Here is a 21,649-nt window from a genome sequence, read left to right as displayed (position 1 = left end):
ATAATGTCTCTGCCCAAATGAGGATTTAGGGTGAATTGCCATAAAGTTCAGACCAGAGCCAATTCTTGTAGTACGAATTTGTTGCGTTCTTTTCTCAGAACTAATATTGTTAAAAAATCTACATAGCGTTATAAAGATTTATCAAAATAGTGATTTAGCATTAAGCTTCGCCTCAATCGGATACACGGACACAACGATAGAGAGATGAACCGAGATGAACCGATTAGAACCATCGCATTCAACAGAACAATTTGTTTTCCTTGTATTCCACGGGAATTTAATATTATGTAAGAACTTTTCATGAATAACATAATCTATTCAATATAACTAACACGATGTTTAATTTTTTTTCCAGAATATAAAAAATTTCATGCAATGGACGATCGTTGTTTCAAATTCCATCGTACGCCAAAGTCGTGGTACGATGCCTTTGAAGTCTGTTCGGCCGAACAAGGTCATCTCGTGGTCCTCAACAGTGCGGAGGAGGCTCAACACTGCTTGGACGCGTTTAATGAATATGCCGGAAGCTCACTGGATACCAACTTTGACAGGAGTCATATTTGGCTTGGGTTTCATGACTTGATTCTTCCAGGACAATATGAAACAATCCACGGTATGTTTCGAAGTTTACTTATTAAACCTTATTATTTTTTTTCTAGTCCTTGTTTACATTATTTCGTTTATTATTATCGGTTATTATCTGTCATGATTATTTCTCATTATTTCTTGAGCCTTCTGGATGTGGGCGTTTTTATTTTTATTACAGTGTTGCTGATTCAGCAATCACGTAAAATCACATTTTTACAAGCTCCCCATAGATATAAATAATTTGAATGTCTATGATGCTCATCCATTAGAAGGCAACAGTTCTTTCCGGAAAATCAGCCCGGTACAAGCCGTCCAGGGCCCGAGCAATCGCAGTACTTACCCAATATATAGCCCTTAAGATAACAAATAAATACTCAATGTAGGAGGCCCGTACAGCAAATAGGTGTAATATCTTTGGGGATGCTATGAAGACACGGTACTCGGGAAATAATGTATCAATGGTTGTGTAGGGCCCCAACCAAAGATATTAGAAGAACGAGATGTGCTATGCGCAGTTCGTACTGAGTGGAATTGGTCTGGAGCTCTGTATTCCAGTATAAAAATTCACAAGACACTTCTAGTGGTACAATACATATTCTGTGTTTTTTTTAGTATAGGTAAAAACATCAAAAAGACATTTAGATATTTTGCTCAAAATGTTCAGGTGTTCGTGCACCCTCCTCTTTCACAAATATGGTAACCAAACCACTCAACTCCGTGGTTGAGTGGTCGCAGGTTCAAATCCCACCTTGCGCAAGTTTATTTTCTTCGATTAATTTGATTGATTTGCGTTATTTTGCTGTTTTTTAGGTTTTGTAGTCTATCATGCTAAGCATGTGGGCTATTCAAGAAACTATATGCTTTTTACACGATAAAAGGTTATTTATTTCCGAATAATCTCCAAAAAATATCTCTAGGTGCTAAAAAAACAGCATCTGTATCTCTAGTTTAGTCAACTTTTACTTTGAATTTAAGCATGATCATTTACAAAATTTGAGAATTCAGACAATCGGTAAAGTACCTACCAAAATTGGAAGTGTTTGTTTGGAGAATTCAGACAATCGGTAAAGTACCTACCAAAATTGGAAGTGTTTGTTTAGAGAATTCAGACAACCGGTAAAGTACCTACCAAAATTGGAAGTGTTTGTTTGGAGAATTCAGACAATCGGTAAAGTACCTACCAAAATTGGAAGTGTTTGTTTAGAGAATTCAGACAACCGGTAAAGTACCTACCAAAATTGGAAGTGTTTGTTTAGAGAATTCAGACAACCGGTAAAATACCAACCAATAATATGTTATGTAATGTTTTTAACTGAAAATGATTTTTATTGTCATTCTCAAAATTGAAAATGATTTGTAGAGAATTCAGAAAATCCATTATTGTTCACGGGTAGCTAGAATGTAATTGTTTAGAAAGGAAATGATAATAATTTACATCCTCCAATACACTGGAAAAAGTGTGGCAGGATGTTTTTCAAGATAAGTACTTGAACTCGCCGCGTAAATAAATATGTTATGTTTTCTTTTCCACAATCGTATCTGGCCGAAGTTGCGATTCGGACCTGTGTGTGTGTGGGCGGGTGACGGATGTCAATGAAAGATATCATTTATAATATATTATTTTAATTTTACTTCCTTCTGTTCTGTGAATTAGCTGATATGGTCATAATGATTATCACAGCGGTTACAACGTTATTTTCTTTCATATTTAAATTAGACTCATAAATATAAACTTTTTTCCGTGACTATTGGCTTTATTTCGAACTCCCCGGCGTTGCCCGGTTTTTACACAGATTTTATAAATTAGAAATGGAGAGCAAATATCTTCCCCTTATTTAACATCAGATGTGAAGGCTTCAGCCATTTCAAGTTACACCGGGAGTTACCGAGATTACTTTCTTCCACTCTATGCTACAAATATAATAGAATTAATTAATTTTGAAAAAACACGAATTAATAACATAATATTTAAAGTGCGAAGCCGGGATCTTCGGATTCGACTTTTAATATTGTCGAGAGTCTTACTCTTCTCCGAAACAACCCGTCCTTACTCTTCTCCGAAACAACCCGTCCTTACTCTTCTCCGAAACAACCCGTCCTTACTCTTCTCCGAAACAACCCGTCCTTACTCTTCTCCAAAACAACCCGTCCTTACTCTTCTCCGAAACAACCCGTCCTTACTCTTCTCCAAAACAACCCGTCCTTACTCTTCTCCGAAACAACCAATCCTTACTCTTCGACGAAACAATCCGTCATTACTCTTCGACGAAATACCCTTCAGACAAAAAAAAATAATTCAGATAAAATTCGTATGAATAAAGAAAACATAACAGAATGTTTATTTTCTTTCTTAATCGACTATAAATTTGATTTAAATTCACTATTTCCGGACACTGTATGTATAAATATATATATAAAGAACAGATTAAGTGATTTTTAAAAATGTGTGACCCCGTGGCCCACCACATTAGTAAGTTTTGAAATATCAAAAGCAGGGATCAATTTATAATTTCAATTTTTCAAAAATTTATTTTAAAAGCTTATCACTTTGTGATGTCTTTTTTTATTATATTAAAACCCAAATAACTTAATTTATATACTTATGTTTATAAAGTATATACTTGCTCCTGATGAGGTGAACATTTTTCATGAAACATGTAGAGGTTATATATATTAAAGTGATGTAAACAAAGTTATTTGTGTTTCAATATAATTGTAATTACAATTTATTTAGAAAATACCTGTTTTGATAATAACTCCATTAAGTATATAAAATGTATATAGCCTCAAGGAAGGTTCAGGTTCAACCGTAACCGGTTTATATTTTATGATATTTTAGTATACTTACCCAAAAAAGTGGCTTTCAAACAAAGTTATTTTTTTTTAATTTATGATAAAAATATAACACAAATTGTGTACAGCACGCCACGGGTTAAAGTTTATCACAAAATTTTGTATAAATAATGGTGGTCTTTCCAGAAATAAATCATTCTCATTTGCACCGTTATCTGACCGTGTCGCTGACTTGTCCTAGTTGGCAAAACACAACCGCACAAGTATATTGCAGCATGTTTCGAAGTGCATTGTTCCTGCTGGGAATTCTACGCATATCTTGTATAGATGGTAAGTAACCATTAAACATTTCTACATTCTTGTCATGCGAGAGAAGCTTAAAAATATTTTTTAACCATCATCAGTGCGCTACATTTAAGGATGGAGTTTGAACTCCTTCGTAAATATTATTCATTGATTTTTGGTCTGCTGTCATTTTTTCCGGGCCTCCAGACATTCGTCCTGCTCCAATCGACTATCACGCAGTCAGTTACTCCCTTTTCTACAGTTTGCCGCTGGTCGTTTCCACTGGCAACTACTTGGTTACGATTTTCATTGCCATCTGGCAGCACTAAGTGCACATTGATTATTTTTAAACAAGCCTCGTATAATTTCACTGTTTCCAAAAGGTATTTTCAACATCGTGTTTTATTATAGTCGCATCAGCGGAGCAGGCTGAACCATTTTTCAGAGATGACTATTTCTACTCCACCGAATTTAAATCGTTCTACAAAGAACACAAAGCGGCGCTGGGCTGGAGAGAGGCGGTGTCCATGTGTTCCTTGGAAAGCGCTGAGCTCGTGGTGCCAACATCTGAGGACGAGATTGGCGCCCTGCTAATCTACATGGCCAGCACCACCAGCAATGTGTGGATTGGGGTACATGACTTATTCCAACAACAGAACTACGTGGCAATCAATGGTATGTAACCATGATTTAAATGTCTAAAGTTTAGCATATACATGTAGCCACTTTTATTGAGTTCCTCTAAAATATCTTCTTCTCAAGTTGGATATCTTAGATCAGCAAATGGAGGTTGGCACACGTCTAATATTGTTATTTTCATAAAGCTTATTTAATGTTTTCGTCAGTACTGAACACGCCAGTTCATTTTATTCTTTTAGAAATGTTTCAAAATACTGTTTTTTATAATTATTTATTTATATTGCCTGTCTTGATGATGACACACACGGTTAGTGTAGAAAGTATTTGGCGTATTACGTTAAGAATAATATATATTTTTTTAATAACAACATGAAAAAGTTAAGAAAAGCAAATATTATCATCCTATCGTAAAATTTTTTTCTATAATTAAAATTTTTAAACAGGACTTTAAAAATTGAAAATAATTATGAAATGCGTACGTATTTACATCAAAGCGGATGAATGAAAAAGATAGAAATTCTGAAAAACAAAATTCTCAGCGCTCGCAAATTCGAACTTTTAAAAGGGTTTTTAAAAATGCGAAAAATGTATAATATTTATTTTTATTTTTGTAATAATAATTGATTTCACCCATTCAAATGAAATAGTAGAAGACAATAGTAGAAAATATTCATAAGCCTTCAAACCAAGAAAACCATAAAAATAAAAAATATACAGAAACGTAATATACTTTCAATGTTTGAAACAACAACAGAATGTGAAATTTCGAAAATAATAGAAAATATGAAAGGAGGTTCGTCTCCCGGTTTTGATTCTATTACAACACACATGTTAAAAACTATGAAACCTCACTTAATAAAACCTATCACTCATTTAATAAACTTAAGTTTAACAACTGGAATTTTTCCAATGAACTACAAAACCACAATAATCTCACCTATTTACAAATCTGGAGATCCACATCAAGCAACAAATTATCGCCCAATATGTCTAATTTCTAATATAGGAAAGATCTTTGAAAAAATAGTAAAAAAACAATTGGTAAATTTTCTAGATAATAATAAAATATTACACAAAAACCAGTTTGGCCTTATAAAATCTCTCAGCACACAAGATGCTATTGCTAACGTAACTTCATACATTTCTGAATCATTAGATAAAAGTAAAAAATGTGCGGGTATATTTATTGACCTTAGAAAGGCATTCGATAGCATATCCCATGAGATGCCATTAAAAAAATTGAATAATATCGGCATAAAAGGCAACGCGATTAAATGGATCACCGACTACTTAAAAAACCGTCCTCAAGTAGTAAAAATCAATCGGGTTAATAGTGATCAAGAGATTACAAGCTTTGGAATACCCCAAGGTACAGTGCTTGGACCAATTCTATTTACTATATATGTAAACGATTTTTTTTTTCAACCTTTACATGGTCAAATTACGTCATACGCTGATGATACAGTATTAATAATAAGTGATAAGACTTGGGAAAAAGTAGAGTTAAAGGCCACAGAAGACATCAACACGCTCAAGAATTTTTTCGACACTAATTTACTGTCACTTAATAATGAAAAGACATTTGTAATTCCATTTGCAATCCATACAAATGATACTCCTAAAAATTTTAACATTGTCATACATAATAATACTAAAATTCACAGCCAAAACTATTGCAAATCAAACTGTACAGTACTAAAAACAACAAATAAAATTAAATATCTAGGAGTAATTATTGATAAAAATCTGAAATGGAAGGAACAAATATGTCAAGTAGTAAACAAAATTAGAAAATTAATATATATATTTTTAAGAATTAGAAACTTTCTGTCGATAAAAAATCTATATATAATTTACTATGCCTTAGTTCAATCCACTTTACAATACGCTATTATTAGTTGGGGATCCGCGTATAAATGTAACCTTCTTCCAATTGAAATTATACAAAGAACAATTATTAAAATTATATTAAAAAAACCCTTTGACTACCCAACAGAACGCCTGTTTGAAGAATTTCAAGTACCTACATTTAAAGACCTATATATTAAAAACTCACTAATCCAAATTATAAAAGAAAAAGATAAATATCAATTTTTAAATGAAAACAGAACGCGACTTAGACATGTTTTTCTATGCCCAAAACTAAATAAGTCTTTTGCACAACATCATTATACTTACCAGGGAAGAACCTTTTTCAATCGTCTACCAGAAGAAATCAGAAGCATTAATGATAAAACCCAAATACTGCTCTCTGTCAAGAGACACTTTAAAAATATTCTGAAAAAAAAACTACTGTCACTTAATTAATCTCACAAATATCCTTAGTTTTCCATAACTTTCTTTCTTTTTTTAAATTTATTATATTAATATATTATCCTTCACTACTATAAAAAAAAAACACTACAGCAAACATACATTTATGTACAATGAATTATTTAAGTACTAACAGAATGTACAATCCCCTTCCATACACAAGCAAATGCTTTCAATTGGAAGAGTAGTAAAAAGACCCAAGATGTAAAATGAATTATGTACCATGTAAATAAATATATTATTAAAAATAAAAAATAATTATTAAAAAAAAAAATATGTAATTACTGACTATTTGCGTTCTCAACTCTTTGTAGGCATTCCAACATCAGAGTTATACTTGAACCATCGAGCCCAACCCGGGCGATGGACGCGACTGTGTGCGAATGCTGCGAAACGGACAATACGCCGACGGGCCCTGTGAGGCGGCCAGCCTGTTTATCTGTAAGAAATCCCTCAGCACTCTGACAGCTAATGTGGATTGTGGAACCTACGATACGGGTATGGAAAACAACTCCATTAATGTTATTTGTTACTGAACACTTTAATGATTGATTCCGGTACGAGAACACAACTTCTAGTTTTAAGAGGAAGCTACAAGCCAAAAATGTGTATATTCTCGGTATACCTTATTTTGTAGGTAGGTAATAGGCATTAAAATCGCTTGACAAACGGAGTCTAGAAACGTTCGATTTCAAGCACAAAACTGGTTTTTATTTATTTTGTAAATAATTTTATAAGAAAGCAAAAAAGTTAATCAAGTGAAACTGTCACAGATAATTTTAGCTATAATACTGTATTTTTTTAAAGTTGTTTCCTTTACGCGTTCGCACATTTCTATTGAAAAAAAATATCTTTTGGTAGTTTACATTTATATTTTTTTATTGGGTAATTTACTATTTTATTTGTATTCTTCTCAAGCTAAACGTTAGGAAAACCTTCAATTTATCTAAAGCATATTTTTTGGTATTCATAATGTACACCAATTTATTTATTTATCATTTCTTTACATTGTATCTTTTTTTTAAAGTTATAATTTTTAACCTCACTAGGACAAGCCTGTGTTGATGTTAATAATTTTACAAAATATTAAAAAAATAGTACAAATATTATAAGAGATTTTAAATAGTGCAAATAGTAAAAAAATAAAAATAAAACAAATATTAAGATAACAATATTGTTACATTGACGTTTCTGCGAATTGGATACCTACATGGTACCTATCAGCCTATTCATTACAATATAATGCTGTAAACATGTAGGGTGACCATGATATTTAATTGCAATAAAAATGTAACAAACTATTATTTTTTTTAAAACAGAAAAGAAAGAAAGAGAGAAAAAAAATTTACATTAAAAAGAAAAGGATGAAAAAATTAACTTATTCAAAATATTATGCCACAATTTAAAAGGACAAAGATGAAAGAATATGTTGGAAACCCTCGGATGGCAGAAATAATTTAACTTTCTTTTTAAATGCACACAAGGAATTTGACGATTTAGTGTGATCTGGAAGGCTATTAAATACAAGTGGAGCCTGGTACAAATAATGTCTCTGCCCAAATGAGGATTTAGGGTGAATTGCCATAAAGTGCAGACCAGAGCCAATTCTTGTAGTACGAATTTGTTGCGTTCTTTTCTCAGAACTAATATTGTTAAAAAATCTGCATAGCGTTATAAAGATTTATCAAAATAGTGATTTAGCATTAAGCTTCGCCTCAATCGGATACACGGACACAACGATAGAGAGATGAACCGAGATGAACCGATTAGAACCATCGCATTCAACAGAACAATTTGTTTTCCTTGTATTCCACGGGAATTTAATATTATGTAAGAACTTTTCATGAATAACATAATCTATTCAATATAACTAACACGATGTTTAATTTTTTTTCCAGAATATAAAAAATTTCCTGCAATGGACGATCGTTGTTTCAAATTCCATCGTACGCCAAAGTCGTGGTACGATGCCTTTGAAGTCTGTTCGGCCGAACAAGGTCATCTCGTGGTCCTCAACAGTGCGGAGGAGGCTCAACACTGCTTGGACGCGTTTAATGAATATGCCGGAAGCTCACTGGATACCAACTTTGACAGGAGTCATATTTGGCTTGGGTTTCATGACTTGATTCTTCCAGGACAATATGAGACCATCCACGGTATGCTTCGAAGTTTACTTATAAAACCTTATTATAAAGAACACAATTTTAAACTTTTTTCCACTTGTTTTTATTTGACCGTGACCGGTTTCAGCCAGCCTGTTAGGGCCATCTTCAGACTGGTACAATTTTTGTCTTAAACTAGGGTTTATATACATAGGCAAATTACATTGAGGGGAGGGGTTAACATAGTAGGTTGATTTGAATTATGAGGGGTTTTTCGTGAAATATGATATTTCCCAAATAAGTATTGTTATTAAAATCAAATGAATTTATCTGTAGAACTATGATAATTATGCCTATTAGGACTATCAATTTAAGGATTTACCCCACATAAAGCTATCGGTAATCTATTGTGTGGTTAGGAAACATATTTTAATGGATTTTATATAATTCAAATACATATTTAGGATAGGTGACACACTGATTATAATGGGTATAGCAACGGAGATTTAGCAACTGATTCTAATTTTGTGTTCATAACATTGTTGGAGTTTACTTTTTTAGTTAGGCGGGTTATCTCTAATGACTCTAGCCTATCTAATTTATGACCTTTGTCGCAGGTATGTAAAAATTTTACATCTCTATCCTTGTCAAACGAGTGTTTATTCTCAAGTAAGTGTGCCGCAACATTCGACATTTCGCCTTTGTCATTTACCCAGCTTGAAAAATGTTCTTTTATGCGGGTTTTGAATGATCTACCTGTTTGGCCTATATAGTAAGACGGGCAATCGGCACAGTTGATTTGGTAAACTCCTGAGTTTTCCATTTTATCCCTTTTATCTTTATTATTTATTAGGATTTTACCTAATGAATTTACATTATAGAATGCTGTTTTACAATTGTCTTTATGTATTGAAATATGTATGTAATGTAAATGTATGTAAATATGAAAATGTCTTTAGGTATTGAAATAATTAACAAAAAATTAGAATTTACAATTTACAGAAAACCAACATACAGCGACAACATTATACATAACACATCTAGACACCACATTTCTCACAAGTTATCAGTATTTAACTCACTCATTCACAGACTCTTACATATACCCCTGAATTGTATAAATTATAATAATGAACTCAATGTTATTAAAACCATAGCAAATAATAATGGATATAGTAGTGAACTTATAGATAGTTTATTAAAGAAAAAGAATAAAAAACTCACACTGGCAATCATATCACAAGGTCTTACAATCAACAATGAAAATGATGTCACAAAAAAACAATGGGTTAAAATACCTTTTATTGGTAATATATCCAACAAAATATCTAGGATAACCAATAAAGACAATTGTAAAACAGCATCCTATAATGTAAATTCATTAGGTAAAATCCTAATAAATAATAAAGATAAAAGGGATAAAATGGAAAACTCAGGAGTTTACCAAATCAACTGTGCCGATTGCCCGTCTTACTATATAGGCCAAACAGGTAGATCATTCAAAACCCGCATAAAAGAACATTTTTCAAGCTGGGTAAATGACAAAGGCGAAATGTCGAATGTTGCGGCACACTTACTTGAGAATAAACACTCGTTTGACAAGGATAGAGATGTAAAATTTTTACATACCTGCGACAAAGGTCATAAATTAGATAGGCTAGAGTCATTAGAGATAACCCGCCTAACTAAAAAAGTAAACTCCAACAATGTTATGAACACAAAATTAGAATCAGTTGCTAAATCTCCGTTGCTATACCCATTATAATCAGTGTGTCACCTATCCTAAATATGTATTTGAATTATATAAAATCCATTAAAATATGTTTCCTAACCACACAATAGATTACCGATAGCTTTATGTGGGGTAAATCCTTAAATTGATAGTCCTAATAGGCATAATTATCATAGTTCTACAGATAAATTCATTTGATTTTAATAACAATACTTATTTGGGAAATATCATATTTCACGAAAAACCCCTCATAATTCAAATCAACCTACTATGTTAACCCCTCCCCTCAATGTAATTTGCCTATGTATATAAACCCTAGTTTAAGACAAAAATTGTACCAGTCTGAAGATGGCCCTAACAGGCTGGCTGAAACCGGTCACGGTCAAATAAAAACAAGTGGAAAAAAGTTTAAAATTGTGTTCTTTATATATATTTATAATGGAATTCCACCACGAAATAACAGTTTCAAATATTAAAATATTAAAACCTTATTATTTTTTTCTAGCCCTTGTTTAAATTATTTCGTTTATTATTATCGGTTTTTATCTGTCATGATTAATCCTCATTATTTCTTGAGCCTTCTGGATGTGGGCGTTTTTATTTTTATTACAGTGTTGCTGATTTAGCATTAAATCACATTTTTACAAGCTCCCCGTAAATATAAATAATTTGAATGTCTATGATGCTCATCCATTCGAAGGCGGCAGTTCTTTCCGGAAAATCAGCCCGGTACAAGCCGTCCAGGGCCCGAGCAATCGCAGTACTTACCCAATATATAGCCCTTAAGATAACAAATAAATACTCAATGTAGGAGGCCCGTACAGCAAATAGGTGTAATATCTTTGGGGATGCTATGAAGACACGGTACTCGGGAAATAATGTATCAATGGTTGTGTAGGGCCCCAACCTTGGAGGGGGCCCCGGTTAGGTGCCAAAAATGAAATACATTGAGGACATGGGAATTGGAAAAAAAATCACGTTTTTATGTAAGCAAAAAATATTGCTTGCGCAATAATGAAGGAGCTAGCTAGCATTGGATTGAACACGCGACGCCTGTGTGGGAGCCCAACGAATCTGTCCACTCGGCCACTACCGGGCTAAGCTGACATGTTTTAAAGGTTTCCGTTTTAAAAAATATTAAATATTTCCATTTAAGAAACTGATAAAGGGTTCACGTCTAAATATTGTTGGGATACTGACTTTCCGAACCGTCTTTGTGAACGTGTTAATTAATATTCCATCCCTTCAAGAAAAATTTCTTCCTGCGACGCTTTTGTGTGTCTTTCTGGCAGTTATAACTAGCTTTCCACTCCATTCGCACTGGTCACTTACTTCAGTTGGGGATGTCATAGATCCACAGGCTTCGAGATTATTGAGGAATTGGAACTAAATTGCGGCAGTTTTTGCCCCTTCCGAAGATTGGCTGTACCCATTTAATTTTTTCCGGACTCAAGATTCTTGGAGTCCATTCAGAACGCCATGCAATTGAAATCCATAGGGAAGCAACTATGAATTGAAATGACAGTTATTTAACCTCTGTTTGTGTTTCAAGTATCTTGTTCATATTGTAGGACAGAAGCTAGAGAAAGCGGGCTACAGCGAATGGCAGGACGGGCAGCCCGACAACATCAATAACGAAGAACACTGTGGCACTCTGATGGTAGGCTTAGGTAGAAAGCTGAACGAAAAATCCTGTGAGACACGGCTCCTGTTCATGTGCGAGAGGAACATTTCACACGATAAGAAAGGTCTCATCAATCCAGTTTATATTTGTCCTGCAGGTAAGCATAACATTATAGAACCAACTCAATTTCAGGATAAATTGCAAAAAAATGCAGTTACATTTTACATACAACTTTCTAAAGAAGCAATACTCACTTTATAACATGTCACTAAAACTCAAGCAATCTATTCATTTAAAATATAATACAACAATGTTTTATTTAATGATATTCAAGGATTTTCCTTCCTCTCCAAAGAAGACAATATGGTTGAGTGTGAAAAAGTTTTTTTTAACGATAATTGAGAAAATTTACTTATTGCAACACTGCGTTGTTATACTACCGTTTATTTTTACTTTTCTTTGCAGGATATAAAAATTATCCAGCGATGCCAAAGATCTGCTTTAAACTTCATACCACAGCTAAATCCTGGATCAACGCATTTAGAGTGTGTGCAGCTGAACAAGCCCACCTTGTTATACTGGACAGCGCTGAGAAAGCCAAACTTGGCGTAGACATATTTACGAAATATACCCGTGCTAAATCACAGATGTGTGACTTTTATACAGACGGTTTTATGGTGGCCGTCAATAATTGGTTAACAAAGGAATACAGGACAATCGATGGTGAGGGCAACACTATTCTTTGGTATTTTATAAGTGAATGTACAGGTAAACCATTTTAAAGAAACCCTTGCTTGTGTAGTGATGAACCCCCCCTGAATGAAAATAATATTAAAACTTTTTTATAATTTTTTTTTAAATTTTTTGACACATCTTTGATACTTGATATTTTACTTAATTTAAAATAGACTTGATACTACACAATATCCAAAATGAAAAGCAGATATATTTTTAGGCACATAAAGGTTTACTTGGTATTCTCCACAATGAAAACTAATTTCGTTAAATAGTGTATTCAGAATTTTATCGAAGGAAGCAAACACTTTGTGATGTGACATTATATATCAAATGAAAAATACACTTTGTAAAACACCACTTTTATTTTGAATTAATATTAACAGCCAACCAGGTTTCGCTTAGCTCAAGCTTCATCAGGGCTTATTATATCAATTAAAGTTATTTTCATACAGACACATATATATAGAAGAAAATAAAACAATGAGTGAAAGAGATATAAATAAAATACACAAGTGAAAGAGATAGAAATAAAAGAGCAGACACCTTATTAGTGCTAGAACGAGAAAGGATGTATACTGATTACAGGATGGGTAGGAAGGGAGGGGAAAGGGAGGAAACAGTTTTATCAGAGGTTAACGGAATAAATTAAATATTGGACTTTTAGTTAAATTGATTTGATTGTTGATTATATTTGATTTATTATTGACGGCTTTTTTAATTTCGAGGGCTTCTAAATTGTTTAACCCAATTCCAATTCCATTTTTATGTAATATTGTAGTCCCAGAGGTTTTATCCAATGAATGGTTAGTTTATATTAGATGATTCGCGAATTCTGAAAAAGCATTATTATTTAAACACCTCACCTCACCTCAATCTCTTTCACTTGTGTATTTTATTTCTATCTCTTTCACTCATTGTTTCATTTTCTTCTATATATATGTGTCTGTATGAAAATAACTTTAGTTGATATAATAAGCCCTGATGAAGCTTGAGCTAAGCGAAACCTGGTTGGCTGTTAATATTCATTCAAAATAAAAGTGGTGTTTTACAAAGTGTATTTTTCATTTGATATATTCAGAATTTGTTCAGACCAGATATCTCGTTGTTTACACTACCCACCTGCAACCACATCTCGTTGTTTACACTACCCACCTGCAACCACTACACTGTGATTAAATCGAATATAACCCATTCAGTAATTATAATTTAACTGTTTTGTCTTTAATAATCGGTTACTCTGGAATGTTTACCTTACCTACTAGTAATCACCCCCCTAAGCGTTTCAATTCTTTATTTCTCTAACATTGTATGACATTATATTTTTAAAAAATTCTGACAAAGAAACTAGCTTTCGAAAGATGGCAATGCTTTTTGATTAAATAGTGTAAACAAATGTATTTATTTAATTCAAATTAAAATGATGTTACAAAGTAATGACGCAATTATTGAATAAGTAATAAATGAAATTAACAGCAGTTATTATATGAAATAAATGTAGGTACTATAAAATTAGAATTTGGCGTCAGCGTTTTTGACTCCAGTCCCCGGCGAGGAAGGTTCAATGCTCGGTCAAACCATCGTTTTTATCGATTTTAAAAGTGTTGACATCTGTATTTTTTAGGAAGGACTCTCCTGGATGCAGGCTACAACGACTGGGCCCCCGGGAGTCCCTCCAACGGAACGGATCAATGCGGGGCGCTCTTGCAGCACAATGACACCTCGCGCGGGTCCTTCCAGCTGAACGTTGTACCATGTGTGTCTTTGGAACTATTTTTCATTTGCGAGCAGTACATATCAAATCCGAAGAAGGACATCTGCGCTATCAAATCATGTTCAGGCAATGGTATGAATAAACTTCCATTTGATATTATCAAAGCACATCATTTATCATGTCCCATTACGTAACCTTCCATGTTTCACCTTGTTCTTTATACTCTAGCTCTGTCGCTTTACCGAGGGTGTTTGTCGACGTCTCCTTGTTCCACAACGTGGTACCTCAGATACAGACTAATCGGAATATTCACACCAAAGACCATTCGGCGTTTCTTCGCACTCTTCACATCCAAACAGCTATACACTTTTTAATTTTAAATGCTCCGAACTGTTATGTGAACTGTTTTCAGGGACACTGGAGGGTCTAGAGTCGCTCATAATAATTTAATATAACTTCGTTCCATTAGAAAAAATCTTATTAAATGAAGACGTAGGAGGTAAACACTCAGTTACCTTATACCGTCGTTGGGAAAGTGGTGACGCTCCTGCTATGCTCCCAGTGAGACTATGACATCCCCGACTGGGCTATGTTGTGAGGTTGAAGGAATTAACGATGGGAAGGAGATGGGGAAGAGGAAGGTGGGGGAGTACCTGGCTATTCAGATATGGTCACCAAACACGGCTAAAGCCATTTCAAGTAACGTTTCAATTCTGAATGTTGTTCTTACACCAAGGCGATACTGAGAGTACCTTTCACTCTGGAACGTGCCGCACGTATACTGTATATTATTTTTAATGAATAAATTGTGAAATAACACAAATTCATCAAATAAGACAAAACTTACTTGCGCACGCAGGGATTTGAACCCGCGAATTTCGAATTGCTATTCAAGTGCCTTACCCCTCGGCCATGGAGGTCGTCAAAGAAGCCATTTACTCCCAACAGCTGCAAGTATCTCCAACGGAGGCAGGTTCCTTGTTGATACCAAATAACTCCTAATTTCCCATCACTATCGGTCAGTTAAAAATTTAAAGTTTAAATTGCAGATGTCTATTATCTGTTACAGGATATAAACACTATCCGTCTATGCCAGAGAGCTGCTACAAACTGCACACCAACATCTCCAGCTGGAACAACGCGTTGAAAGTGTGTGAAGCTGAACAAGCTCACCTCATTGTTCTGAACAGTGTTGAAGAAGTCCAACTCTCCGCGGATATGTTCCTAGAGCATGCTAATACAACGACAGACACCATTAAGGACTTTTTCCATGTGGGCGTTACTAACTTAGTGACAAAAGGAGAATTTAGAACAATCGATGGTAAAAACAACAGTGTAATATCTCTATATGTACTCATTGTGAAAGTATTAACTTTCTTATGCGTTTTAATACATTACAGTAGGTACTTTAATTATATTCGTTTGATTGTTTTTGCAAAAAATAAATATCTCCAGATGTACATGGTGTCCGAGGGTAAAGTGCGCTAACTTCATGACGTGATTCTAGATGATGATGTAAGTAAAAAAAGATGAATAACTTTTTGGAAATTCCAATGTTTTCTTCCGTAGAAGAATACTTCTTTTTCCGTACAAAAATTCAAGTTTTTCACCTTTCCAACTGTACTGGACACCTACGCCAGTGACATTGACTGTAAATGCCGGTTTCCTCTGGGGGTACCTTGGGTAAGGATTTGAATAGAAACACAACTTGCGAAAGTCGTCGGACAACTGACTGGTTGAGCCAGTTGTTTGCGTATTTATTGAGTTCGAATTCAACAATTTCTACACGTGTTAATGTGGAGTAATTATTCTTAAATCTAAACATATACTGAGGTCCCACGGTTTGTCGTGCGAGTAATTCATCCTTGAACTGGCGATATGACACGTGTACGGTGCTTTAAATTCTTAGCAAGATGACTCATCGTGCAAGATAAGCCTCAAAGGATTCTTCATCGTAAAATGTGTGATATCAGAATATTCATTTTCTTAATTATTAATTAATTATTAGGTACACCCATCTGCTGTCCGGTACACCCCCAACGTGAAAAAGTATTTTTTCACCAGATAATTTCCTCGGACAGCAAGGTTTCTTCTTAAGGAGTGGAACACGTTGGTTTTTACGGAAGGTCTGTTGGTTTCTTCTAAGTGTAGATATTCTTTGAAATTTCTGTCGTTGAGAGGTACTGTTATGTTGTGTTAAATGTCAATTAAAAATCCGTATCTTTTCACGGCATGAAGATATCAGTAAGTAATCACTAATCAGCTTATATATTTCAGAAGAATGAATGAACATCTCTTGTTAAGTAACGGGCGGCCTTCGGGCCCTCTAACCCATTGGCGAGTTATATGATCCACATGTCAAGTGTTTACATGTGTGGTATTTGTTTATAATAAACAAATCTTTCGTTTGTAGTTCAAGTTCGTGAATCAGTGTTATTGTTATTACTGTCTCTTCTTATTGGGTTTATCTGAACCTTATCTGGTTCCTTATTATTTATTCCAATCTTTATTTCAATTACGCTGCAATGGCGATTCTTTGTCCGGTATCTAAGAACCAAGTTGACTTTCTCCATTGTTTATATTGGAAGATTCCTTCAAGCACAACTGCCGCGTACGCAATCTCGTTATTATTGTTTATTTCTTCATGGTTTGTGTCTTCGGGCGCCGTTATAGGCTTAACATAAACATTTTCTTCACTTGTTTCTTGAGTAACAAAGTTATCACCATTATCTCGTTCGATTAATATTATTTGTGGTACTTTTTGTACCGCTAGTGTTCCGATTTCACATGGATTAATTTGCTGATAAGTATCACTAGGCAGATTTATAAATTTCACATTTTTTAAAGATTTCACAATTTTCACAGATTTTACTATTTTTACAAATCTTGAATCGTCCTCGTGAATTGTGTTTCCGGGGCACCATACGCCTCCAGATGATAGTGCAGCATAATTTATTTTACTTTCCATCAGCGCCATATTATGTGGCTGGTTTTCGACCCCTTCCGTTGTGAGTCGTTTCTTTTTTGCTTACATTCCTTAGCGACAGTGTTCTTTCCAAATATTCCTCATTTTTATGAAGCGGCCGCACAAAGGTTAACGTTAGCTGTGGCTTTTCTATCACAGCTGTGGAATCCTTTGGCGGATCCTGAGGCGAGAACGGTGTTTCCGGTATATCCTCAGGCAGTAATGTGAGGGTGGTCTTCTCACCACCAGTTGCACTCTGTGCATTTTCATTTTCTTCATTTTTATGAAGGATCTGCTCAGAAGTCGACGATAACTGTGGAATGTCCATCACAGCCGTGAATCCATCTGGCGTAATCTGCTGAGGTGAGAACGAAGTCTGCAAGTTATCCTCAGCCAATATTGTGAGGGTTGACATCCGGCCACCCTGGAAATCTGCAATCAGTGCATCCAAATGCCGTGCAGTCTCCTCATCTTGTGGAGGCTGAGGGCGCCCATCTTCTTCTAGTTGATGTTGTAAGCGCGAAAGCTTTTCTAATTGGCGTTGTAAGCGCCAATTCTCCTCCCGTGGTGCTCTAACTGTTTCCCAAGTAGATCGTGAGTTGCCGCTGTCTTCGGGTGCCGGCACTAATCCTCTCCTGGAAGCAGGTGCTTCGGCGCCTTTCCAGGAGCGCAGTGACGGTGTCATGTTTCCTGATTTCTGAGGAAGATCCGGCTCGAAGGACCATAAATGTACTGGACACCTACGCCAGTGACATTGACTGTAAATGCCGGTTTCCTCTGGGGGTACCTTGGGTAAGGATTTGAATAGAAACACAACTTGCGAAAGTCGTCGGACAACTGACTGGTTGAGCCAGTTGTTGGCGTATTTATTGGGTTTAAATTCAATAATTTCTACCCGTGTTAATGTGGAGCAATTATTCTTAAATCTAAACATATACTAAGGTCCCACGGTTTGTCGTGCGAGTAATTCATCCTTGAACTGGCGATATGACACGTGTACGGTGCTTTAAATTCTTAGCAAGATGACTCATCGTACGAGATAAGCCTCAAAGGATTCTTCATCGTAAAATGTGTGATATCAGAATATTCATTTTCTTAATTATTAATTAATTATTAGGTACACCCATCTGCTGTCCGGTACACCCCCAACGTGAAAAAGTATTTTTTACACATTTTACGAAATGTAATTTCGAAAAAAAAAATCATCTTTTTTACTTTTACTATCATGCAGAATCACCTCCCAAAGTTAGTGCACTATACCCCCTAACACCCTGTATTATGCCAAACCAACGTTCATAATTACTGTCAATAATGCTGGAGAAAAACAACTATTTTCGATTGAAAAATTCCGGAACAAACGTTCATCATTATTGTTAATGTGCTAGAAAAATATTGGTAAACGTGGACATTAGACGAATATAAATGAAGTAATGGGCCTGCTTTGGTAACCGGGGAGTGTTTCAAAGGAGCCAATCAACATAGGTTTATTTCTTTTACAAATACAAATCTTGAACAGTTACAAATAACGCATCAATAAATAAATGTTATAGATTAAGTAGAGATTATGTTGAATGGTTTTATGCAATGTATCGGTAAATAGTCAATTACCACCAGTGTTGCCAACTCAACTCTAAATCTAGCTTTAAAATATATATGTTAGATTCTTAGTTCTTTTGAGGAATTTAGCTTTTTTTTTTAAACTTGTTCACTTTAAATAATAACTTTAAAAAATATGTTCCATTGCTCTGAAATACTAATAATTTCTTTATAAAAATCGTATTAGCTCGGGTGACATCTAGTTTAAAACTTACAAATAATAACAACTACATAAACATAATCATGATTTATTTTGGGGGTATTATGCCATGTTGCGCTGCCTCCGTATTTAGCCTAAAACCTACATATCTCGCAACAGGATTAAGCATGTGACAGACCACGCTATAAGCGCGCTATATTTTCGTGGCTTGGCCTATTTCAGCGTATCGCTCGCCATACATTACCAATGGTAGTGTATGGAGAGTGATATGTTGAAATAGACCAAGTCATGATGCGTATAGAGTTATATTATTTTTAATGTCGGATTACCATGAAAGCACTCTTTTAAAGGACATGCGTTATTCGCATCTCGTAGTATTTTCTGTAGGATTTTTATGATTGTTTTTTGCAGGTAAAACTCTCTCGGAGGCGGGCTACAGCGACTGGCTCCCCGATGAACCCTCCCCTACTGGTTATCCCTGCGGGGCCCTCCGACAAAAATCGGGCGCCAAGCTCGGACTCTTCCAGCTATTTAGTGTTACATGTGATTACGAAATTGTATTTATCTGTGAGAAAAATACTACCCTAAGTTATTGATAATGTTGGAATCAAATAAATAAATCAACAATAAAACTATTTTCTTATTTCTATACCAGCTTGCTATTTCACATTTGACCAATTTTCCTCGCATAGTATAATAATAAATACATATTATCGAATATTTATATTGTATTTTACCGCCTAGTTTCGTAACTAGTTTTCATTTACATCATCAGGACAATATAAATAAAAAAAATTAAAAATCATAATAATAACTAACAGTATGTATTACTATTAACTGTTATTATTATTTTTTTATTGGTCTTCAAGTTACAATCCCGTTAAACTGCAATAAGGCTGGCCGCATACATACGTTTTCCGTATTCGATTTCCGAATTCATTTTCCGTATTCGGAATTCCGTCAGACTAGCGCAAACGTTCGTTTTTCTTCATTCGGAATGTATAAACGTCAGTACCAGTGTTGCCAACAAGGGCGATATATCGCCATTTAGGCTACTCAGAGCGAGAATCGGCGCCGGAAAAAATCTAAAAGGCGACTGGTCTCCAATTAAGCTACTTCAAAAACGAAAACATCAATTTTAAACATGTCCCGAAATTCTCTAGCCACCCCCCCCCCCCCCACGAAATTTTTATTTTCACGTAAAAACATCAATTTTAAACATGTCCCACCTAACAGCAAATTCGGCTACTTTACGCTACCTTATGTATGAGAAACGGCGATATTAGGTCAAGATCCGTTGGCAACACTGTATTACGAACGGAAATTTCCGTACGTTTGCGTCAGCACAAACAAACTGTATGCAATAGCTGCGTTCCACATGACGTCATTAGGTTTTTTCCATTCGGTTTCTCCGAACGCGCCGGCTCGCATTCGGAACGTGCGTAAGGAATTTGTTCCGTTCGAACAAATTTTCCGTTTGAACTAAAACGAACGTGTGCGGCAGTTAATGTATTTTCTACTGATTCCGTGCATTCGGATGTCCGAATACGGAAAACGAATTCGGAAATCGAATACGAAAAACGTATGTATGCGGCCAGCCTTAAGCAGTTTGTCAACAGGATGTTAATGATCAATTGCATACATACACACATACTATTATTACTATAACTATACAATTAACACACTCAAATTAATATAAACTATCTCTATTTAGTAACCATTGTGTTAGGGTCCGGTAGGTGATTGTCAATGTTAATTCAGTACTCGGTATAATTTCTGTATATAGTTTATTTATCGGTATTACGTTACAGGAATGCACGGACAGCGATACTGTCTGGTCCGGCTACAATGTTCACTCTGGTCTTTCTTCTCTATATTTCTCTTATATAATAAATAATTATCTAATATTAGAACTAACAATATTGTTCTTATAACTATGTACTTATTGATTAATAGGGTTCAATTAGGTTTATTGCAATCTCTATGTATTTATTGATTACTAGGTTCCAACTAACTAGTTGTTACAAATATTTACTTATTATTAATAGGGTCCAACTGATTGTTGTTATAACTACGCATGCACAAGAATATTGATAACAATGATAACAAATGATAGCATGGGTTGCATTGGTACATAACATCTTCCCCCTTAGAAGAATTGTCGACCTCGACAATCTTTCCTTACTTCACTGTCGATGTAAGTCGCGTATGTCGACCACTGACTGAAGCGTCGTTGTCGTCTTCTAGTGTTACAACAAGTGTAGGTACCTCTGGAGTGTCTAAATTATTCGGTTGGTTTTTTGATTTATAATATTTGTATAGTCTATAAAAAATAAACATGACAATGCTCATTAAAAGGTATGAGAAATATGAATTCTGAGAGATTTTATGAAGCGTTACTTT

The 21,649-nt window shown here is 34.8% G+C and overlaps 2 protein-coding genes across 2 annotated transcripts in view; both read left to right on the top strand.

Moving 5' to 3' along the window:
* LOC149413568 (secretory phospholipase A2 receptor-like) overlaps positions 1-4,349 on the top strand; it is a 58,258-nt gene extending 53,909 nt beyond the window's left edge. Inside the window, exon 7 of the mRNA XM_089644392.1 lies at positions 4,078-4,349. Within this exon, the coding sequence (XP_089500518.1) occupies positions 4,078-4,349 (272 nt within the window). The remainder of the gene's footprint in view (positions 1-4,077) is intronic.
* LOC149413567 (aggrecan core protein-like) lies at positions 392-19,863 on the top strand. The gene is made up of 6 exons (XM_089644634.1): positions 392-613; positions 12,024-12,233; positions 12,542-12,799; positions 14,436-14,657; positions 15,595-15,846; positions 19,658-19,863. Exons 2-6 carry the CDS (start codon positions 12,110-12,112, stop codon positions 19,840-19,842), a joined length of 1,041 nt encoding a protein of 346 aa, XP_089500760.1. The 5' UTR covers positions 392-613; positions 12,024-12,109; the 3' UTR covers positions 19,843-19,863.
* The last annotated feature ends 1,786 nt before the right edge of the window (positions 19,864-21,649 follow it).

This window comes from Hesperophylax consimilis, chromosome 21 (genome assembly GCF_061612785.1).
Source record: "Hesperophylax consimilis isolate HC1 chromosome 21, BYU_Hcon_1.0, whole genome shotgun sequence".
Taxonomy (NCBI): Eukaryota; Metazoa; Arthropoda; class Insecta; order Trichoptera; family Limnephilidae; genus Hesperophylax; species Hesperophylax consimilis.
The sequence above is the reverse complement of the archived record's forward strand: the minus strand, read 5'-3'. Positions and strand labels throughout refer to the sequence as shown.